This window comes from Toxorhynchites rutilus, chromosome 2 (genome assembly GCF_029784135.1).
Source record: "Toxorhynchites rutilus septentrionalis strain SRP chromosome 2, ASM2978413v1, whole genome shotgun sequence".
Lineage (NCBI taxonomy): Eukaryota > Metazoa > Arthropoda > Insecta > Diptera > Culicidae > Toxorhynchites > Toxorhynchites rutilus.
Genome location: NC_073745.1, coordinates 1,212,666 through 1,221,177, shown reverse-complemented (window position 1 = coordinate 1,221,177; position 8,512 = coordinate 1,212,666). Strand labels below are relative to the sequence as shown.

At 41.0% G+C, this 8,512-nt stretch overlaps 1 protein-coding gene across 1 annotated transcript; it reads right to left on the bottom strand.

Annotated features, from left to right (window-relative positions):
- Positions 1-648: 648 nt before the first annotated feature.
- LOC129771834 (uncharacterized) lies at positions 649-2,574 on the bottom strand. The gene is made up of 3 exons (XM_055775909.1): positions 2,539-2,574; positions 809-2,497; positions 649-735 (listed from the first exon to the last, which is right to left on the bottom strand). The coding sequence occupies exons 1-3, from the start codon at positions 2,572-2,574 to the stop codon at positions 649-651; spliced, it is 1,812 nt and encodes a 603-aa protein (XP_055631884.1).
- Between the last annotated feature and the right edge of the window lie 5,938 nt (positions 2,575-8,512).

The following is an 8,512-nucleotide window of genomic DNA, read 5'->3' as shown; positions in this document are numbered from 1 at the left end:
GCCTCAGCTTTCGGACAAGATTGAAGGGTTCATTACGGTGAATAATTCTCCACAGTTGCAGACATGTCCTCATTTCATAGAAACGACGGAAAGGACATCCGAGTAGATTCCTCTGAAGGTTCCGAACAGACGTGAAACGATTCAAATTGTATACGTAACGGCAACAATCATTTAAGGCAACTTCCAATTTTGACATCATAGCCATACTCATGCTAAGGTGGATGACATCACCAAGAATAAAGTGTGACAATATTAGCGACTTAAAAAGCAGGAGTTTCGTATGCTGAGGGAGATCTGACGTGGTTGCACGCAATGTACGTAGGCCAGCATACACTTTACCACATTGGGTGGATACTGCTTTGTCCCAGCTGAGATTCCTTTGAAAAATAATGCCCAGATTGTTCACGTGTTCTACAAACTGGATGTAATTCCCTTCGACGACAAGCGATGGATGATCTGAATCCATATACTGGTTAGTACCGAATAAAATCGCTTTGGTTTTTGTATGATTTATGCGTAACGAATTCCTTGAAGCCCAATTTACTACTCGTTGAAGATCATCGTTTAACCGCGCCACTGCAGTTGAAACGTCAGGATGAGAAAAGTACAGTTGCACATCATCTGCGAACATTTGGACTCGACAGTATCTCAATATTCCGGGTAGGTCATCAATGTATGTAGAGAACAACAAAGGTCCAAGCACTGATCCTTGCGGAACCCCAGAGGTAACGGAAACTGCAGCGGAAGAGATATGGTTACAATATACAATTTGCGTTCTCCCGGCCAAATACGACTTCATGAGGCCAACAGCAGATGATGAGAAATGGAAGCGCTCATGTAGCTTATGCAAGAGTCGACAATGAGATATTGTGTCGAAAGCTTTGCTGAAATCAATCAGCAGTAAAGCCACCTTATCCTTTCTGTCAATCAGTCCAGCAATATCGTCATAAACACGAAGCAACGCAGTTTTTACACCATGACCACGCCGGAAACCCGCTTGGTCATCATTTAGTAGATTCATCGATGTAAAATAGGTACTGATTTGTTGCTTCAGTACCTTCTCCAAAACCTTAGACAAAACACTCAACAAGCTGATAGGGCGGAGGTTTTCGACAGAGTTTAGATGTTTCTTCTTTCTCAGAGGGATTATTTTGGCGCACTTCCAAGCCTCCGGGAATGTCAATGTCTTAATGATCATGTTGTAGAGGTGCACAATGTGATCGATGATGAGTGGAAGAATTATTTTAAGAAATTTGGTGGGAATCTCGTCGGTTCCAACAGCATTTGACTTGACTTCACAAAACGCATTCAACACTTCGTGCGCTGCAATTTGTTGGAAAGAGAATCCACCGACAGGTTGTGGTCTTCGGGTTTCGTAACTGTCAGCATTGTCGATAGTGAATTGACCGGCAAAATGATGATTTATCATGTTTGGATCGAAAGAACAATCTTCTTGATCTTGCACCTTCCCAATACCAAGACCTCTCACCATCTTCCACAGGTTCATTGTTGAGCCAGCAACCACAATATTTCGATTGATGTGCTCCGATTTGACACGTCGAACAAGAGCATTTGTCCTATTTCTTAGCTGCGTATATATTTGCTTTTTTCCATCCTTATATTCCATGGGAGCAGTCCTCCAGTCACTATAAGCCATGTCTCTCTCTACGATTGCCTTACGTATAGCATCATTAAACCAAGTATTGTAATGCTGGCGATGTCGGACAGTCCGTAGTGGGATACACGAGTCATGGACGGACATAATACTACTGTTGAAGTATTCAGTAAGTTGATTGACGTCGTTAATATTGCGGAAGATGTCCCAAGAAATTCCATTGATGCTATCTCGCAGTAAATTTGGGTCGAAATTTACATAGTCTCGGTAGGTTTCCACGGAATGTTGATCAATAGCACACGTGTTGATGTTACACGAGCAGAAAATGAGATCGTGTTTAGACAGGCCAGGCACGGACACTTGTTGAAAGGTGGTTACTACATCTGGTCGGTTAGTGACAAGCAAGTCCAGTTGAGAGCAACCATCATCATAGAAATGAGTTGGCTCGGTGCCTAATACAGTCATGGTATACGTTGTGAATATTTCTTCTAGGCGTTCTTTTCTGGTACTTCTTCGTAACCAATCAGTGTTAAGATCTCCGGTAAGCACGCAATGCTCATAAGTTGATAATAAGGTTGCCAATTCACACTGCATAAAAGTTGAAACATCATTGTCCGGCGGGTTGTAGATCGCGGCGACCAACATTACAGCACCGCTTATTTTAAGCTCCACAGCCAGGCATTCCGTTTTGCATATCGACGAAGCAGTCAGATTCGTAGAATAAACCGTTTTGGAAAGGATATTTTCACGAATATAGATGGCAATTCCACCACCCCTTTTGTACGCCCGATCGTTCCGTACGAGACGGTAACCAGGTATAGAAACGGCTTGGTCAGGAATGGAATTATTTAGCCATGTTTCCGAGAAGCAAGCGACGGATACCTTGGAGTCATACAACATTAGTTTGACTTCTTCAAACTTACAGAATCGTCGTGCACAAAGACTTTGAACGTTGGCATGGCATATGTTGAATTTGTTTGCCTTGAGTATGGTGTTCATAACAACTCTGGGAATCGTGTGTAGTGAGAGTGTGTGATTACTTAAGGATGACATCAGGTAACGTGAGGGAAACAATGTACATGGATAGGCTGCATTCTAATGATAGTCTCCATACTTTACATATAGTTCCAGTATACAAACAAATTTCTTTAGTGCAAATTACATACAATCTCCACTTTAACAAACAATAACAAGTATACATGTAGCTCTAGTTAATTCAAATTTGCATTAATTGATCGATAGATGAAACTGACAGGTATATGGCGTCGAAACAGCACGTGCTCCGCGAACGCATTGTACGGTTCTACGAAACGCATTTCCAGCAAGGAAAAAAGTTCACGGTGGCTCATTTTAAGGAAGAAAATGTACCTGTCAGTACGGTATATCGTATCCTGGGTTCCATGAACGTAGAGCGGAAGGTCGGAAGTGGTCGTCCGGTGACGATAATGACGAAGCAGAGGAAGACATCGTTGAAAAAGCTGTTTGACAACAAGGACGCAACCAGCCTGCGTGACGCCGGTCGGAAATATGGCTGCTCCCACGTATTGATCCATCGGACCCTCAAGATGGAAGGAATCGTCTGCAGGAAGAAGACGAGGTCGCCGGAGTACACGGAGGAGCAGATTGAGACGGTTAAATCACAGTGTCGGTGGATGACCAAAAATACCGCGGGACGTCTTTCGTTCTGGACGACGAAAGCAATTTTCCGCTGTCCAAAACGCATATTCCAGGAAATGGTAATTACTACTCCAGCGACAAGTCATCCACACCGCCTGAAGTGAAATACAAGTTCAAGCACAAGTTTGGAAAAAAAGGTTATGTTGTACATCGCCATTTCCGACCGGGGCATTTCAAAACCTTGGTTTAAGCCGAGCGGTCTGGCAATCAACCAACAAATCTATCGAGAAGAGTGCCTTGATAAAATCCTGCTGCCGTTCCTGAACGAGCATCACGCGGATGGGAAGTACGTCTTCTGGCCGGACAAGGCGTCTTCCCATTACGTCAAGAAGACGCTGGCGTATCTTGAGGAGAAAAAGATACCGTTCGTGTCGAAAGATCGTAACCCAACAAACTTGCCCCAGTGCCATCCAAGAGAGGATTTCTTTGGCTCACTCAGTGCCCTAGTGTATAAAAACAATTGGAGGGCCAAGGACACGAAGCAACTGACTACAAGAATCCGGAATTGTATCCGGAAAATGGACATAAGTGCCGTTCAACGTTCTTGTGAGAGCATCGCGACAAAGTTGCGTCGAACAGCAGACCACGGCCCTTACTCAAACATTCACTGACATTTTTTTGAAGAGAATACATTATGTTATTAATAAAAAATACTGAAATCGATTAAAAAAAAATTTTTTTTTTATATGTGATTGAAAAAATTCTCATTTTTTATTTAACACCCGTTATAAATTCAAAGGCATGGCTGTTGACATCATGTATAAGTGTTTTATTCAATTAAAAGTTTTGTATCTCTCTAAAAACACATATAGTACAAGCACTCCCATATCGATTATTACAGACGCAGTAGAAAATTTCAAACTTCGCCCACACTGAAAGCGAAAGAAAGCAATGGCTTAGAGAAGGAATAAAAATAAATTTATATAAAGTGGAAATCCGACCCGACGGTTCTAGGAAGTGGTTCCGACAAAAAGGAATAAATGTCTGCATCGTAAACCATTGCCGCTGTTAATCCGCCAGCTTTCGCTGGGGATTTATCACACCCAGAAGGTTCTACTATCTTTTGATTAACCCAGGCGAATGCTGGCCACACGAGCGATGTGCAGCATCGGGGGATTTAAGTTGAGCGGTTGAACGATTGGTTTGCCCTGTCGGCAAACTGGGGGGCCTTGAAAAGTAGCGTAATATTTTTTGGTTAATTACTTTTAATTTGTACCCTACTGTTGTTCTCAGGTTTCAGTTTGGTTTCTACAGTATAGTGAAATCGCTAAGAAAGAATAAGTTCTACAGTGAAAAATCTTGCGAAGGGTAAACGGATATTGACGTTTTATTTTGATTTACTGTGCTACGTAAGAGCTTCACGAGACTCCCTAAGATGCGACACGAGACAACGAGACGACACGAGTTTCTTTGACCAATTTCCGACGACCAGCCTACAATCAAGGTAAATTTTGAGCTGTATTAATTGTATGAACTATGAACATTACGTCTTGTTTCGAGTCACTTCTTCGTGAGTGGAAAGAACATTTTTGTTTTATTGACTTGCTTTTGTTGAATTCGCTATTTCAAGTCACAATCGGAGAGTAGATCAAAATAGGAATGTTTCATTGTGTATAAGTGAAAGGCATTCGATATTTCAAAAAAGCATAGTTGATCCCTGAATAACGATAAGAATATAAGGCAGAAATAGCAAAGTAGCATTTTCAACTTTCAAATTGTTTTTCATTCGTGGTTCAAGACGGATAAAACCAAGCCCGCATATATTGGAACTAGAGGTGAGTAGTTAAATATAGGGAAAGCCACAAAGCCGATTCTTGCAGTTTAAAATTCTGTTCTTCAAGACTCGAAAAAAAAAATAACTTATTTCATAGATGTTGCGGCGGGATGAAATGAATGGATTCCCGATTTCATACTTTTTTGTACACCATGTCAAATATATACTGGGAATTTTGGTTTTTTTTATTATATGCTCCAAAATAGTCCCCTTCTGAAGCAATAATTTTGTTCTAACGAACATTCCTGTCATCGAAACACTGTTTAAAGCTGTCAGAAATTGCGTTCAGTTCACGTAGCGAATTCGTTTTTATGTCTACAATGCTGTCAAAATGAATCCCACGAAGCGATAATTTGAGCTTCGGAAATAGGAAAAAATCACACGAGGCCATATCTGGAGAGTACGATGCTTAATCAATTACATTCGTGCCATTGTTGGCCATAAATTCGTTCACAATAATTGATCGACGCTCGCAACGAAATTTTTCCTCTAAAACGCCTAATAACGCCAAGGCAATACTTCCTATTGACCGTTTGGACTTCCGAAAGGAATTTCGAATGGACATCATCACATCAAAAATCGCCGAGCCAAAAAAAAGTTGTAACTTGTTTTTAATGACGCTGTAAACAAACTAAATCACGCTCTCAAAATCAACATTAAGACCACTGACATTAATATCAACTTGAAAAAAATAGAAAATTTGAAAAATGTTCAAGATCTGAAATTACAAATTCCCTGTATACTCGTATGTTTGAGATGATGTAAGTATATGTGAAAACCTACGGAGAAACATGGCATATGACGTTGTTTTTCTTCATTCCATTAGACTCATTTTCAGTGCTATCCTCTTCGAATAATTCAAATATCGATTATTTTTCCATTTTACTGTTTACTATTAAATGTTATCTTGACCTTCGATTCTTTTCTCACCTTTCGACTAAAGGGTGTGTCACATCAAATTGCTTCACGGAAAAAACGCTGTAGAAATTCGCCCAGTAGACCGATCCTTTTGAAAATTTTAGACAGTAAAATAAAAACTATTAAACAACTTTTGGCATTTTCTTTTTATTCATACTTCGAGCCCAAGCCCGTATGCTCGCACCTTCCTCTCTACCCCTACCGTAAGGTTCTGTACAACGTCAGGTTGTAGTTTTTTTGAACAGAAATCCATTTTCTCTTGAAGTCCGCCTCCGATTTGACAACTTTTGGGTTCTTCCGGAGGGCCTGCTTCATAATCGCCCAATATTTCTCTATTGGGCGAAGCTCCGGCGCGTTGGGCGGGTTCATTTCCTTTGGCACGAAGGTGACCCCGTTGGCTTCGTACCACTCCAACACGTCCTTTGAATAGTGGCACGAAGCGAGATCCGGCCAGAAGATGGTCGGGCTCTCGTGCTGCTTCAATAGCGGTAGTAAGCGCTTCTGTAGGCACTCCTTAAGGTAAACCTGCCCGTTTACCGTGCCGGTCATCACGAAGGGGGCGCTCCGCTTTCCGCAAGAGCAGATCGCTTGCCACACCATGTACTTTTTGGCAAACTTGGATAGTTTCTGCTTGCGAGTCTCCTCCGGAACGCTGAATTTGTCCTCTGCGGAGAATAACAACAGGCCCGGCAGCTGACGAAAGTCCGCTTTGACGTAGGTTTCGTCGTCCATTACCAGGCAATGCGGCTTCGTCAGCATTTCGGTGTACAGCTTCCGGGCTCGCGTCTTCCCCACCATGTTTTGCCTTTCGACGCGGTTAGGAGCCTTCTGAACCTTGTATGTACGCAGGCCCTCCCGCTGCTTGGTCCGCTGGACGAATGAACTTGACAAATTAAGCTTATTGGCGACATCCCGGACCGAACTTCTCTGATCACGTCTAAACTGCTTAACTACGCGCTTGTGATCTTTTTCACTGACGGAGCATCCATTTTTGCCGTTCTTCACCTTCCGGTCGATGGTTAGGTTCTCGAAGTATCGTTTTAGTACTCTGCTGACCGTGGATTGGACGATTCCCAGCATCTTACCGATGTCCCGATGTGACAACTCCGGATTCTCGAAATGAGTGCACAGGATTAATTCACGACGCTCTTTTTCGTTCGACGACATTTTTCCAAATTTACGAAAAATTGACAGTGAAGCATGGCCAACGTGATCTATACACTCTTATCTGATTATAAGCGAAAGCTGAAGATATAATTCCTAAAAATTAAATTTCTACAGCGTTTTTTCCGTGATGCAATTTGATGTGACACACCCTTTACTATCCCGCATTATCACAACTTGGCGAATATTGTCTGGACTTTGCGTTTGTTTGAGAATTGAGGATTTTTTTGCGTAGCCTCACCAGATACAGTACGGTACTGTTATCGCGTCTTAGGTTCGAGAAAAGTCGGAAGAATTCATCACTGACAATATGAAAAAAAACTTGTAACACGATGGGCGAAATGTGTTATTCTTAACGGTGACTATGATGAAAAATAAATACATGATTTTGGAGGTTACGATTTGTATTTCAATTAGTTGTTTTACCCAATTTTCTATATGTTTTTGTTCGTCTTCTATAAGCACTTGTGCACAACTTATCAGTCTACCCTCGTGAAACACTTTATTTGTAAATATTTCTCGTTTCTAAATATTCCAACACAAAAAAGAACGTCGGATTCAACAGCACAAAAGTTATCATTGCAATTCATTTATCCCGGCTCGGGCCTTTATTCAAAACAGTTATATTGAAATGTATATTGCCATTGCAGATAACTTTATAAATGTCAATCAGATTTTGAATGTTATAAGTTACTAATGTTGATTGCAGCACGCGAATCTCACTCCGAAAGCATGTACTTTTTGGGTGCAGCAACGACCATTTATTGTTTTATTGCATAATGACTTACGCAGCTTCTTCAAATGACAAATAATTGATTGCGAAAGACATTTTCGAACCGATGAGTTCTTCTGCCAACGAGTATTTTAACAAGAGACGTGTCATAAGGCACTTCGTTCTGTTTATATTCCTCCCAAAAACTTCAGCTTAGATTGACATACAGTAACTCAAACTCGTAATCGTACTCCACCATGCAGATCTGTTTTCGCTTCTTTTGAAAGTGAAAACAAGCTTTCGGAACATTCTATTTAGATAAAGTCATAGTGTCAGGTTTACTATCTGCTTTCAGAATAATAATTTTTATTTCTCTGAAAATGGCGAATGTATGTGCTAATGTATGAAAACTGATTCAAACTCATATTCGTACACTGGTTCAAATCTCAATTCGATTTCGAAGGCGTTGACCAATTTCAGAATTCCATCATTAGTATGGTATCGCTTGTTCATTGAAACTATCTTTAGCCGTTATCTACGAGTTTTTTTGTGTATTCGGAAGGAATATTTATCAATTTTATCATCAAGTGGTTTTTAAAATCGTTATTTGTGGAAATTTGATGGTCTCTAAATTTCCTACACAGATAACTTC

Coding starts and splice junctions, on each gene's coding strand:
- LOC129771834 (XM_055775909.1), bottom strand. CDS start 2,574: ATGCCAACGTTCAAAGTCTTTGTGCACGACGATTCT. Junction 2,498..2,538: donor TCTTTGTGCACGACGATTCT/GTAAGTTTGAAG, acceptor TATGACTCCAAG/GTATCCGTCGCTTGCTTCTC. Junction 736..808: donor TCCATTTCTCATCATCTGCT/GTTGGCCTCATG, acceptor CTTCCGCTGCAG/TTTCCGTTACCTCTGGGGTT.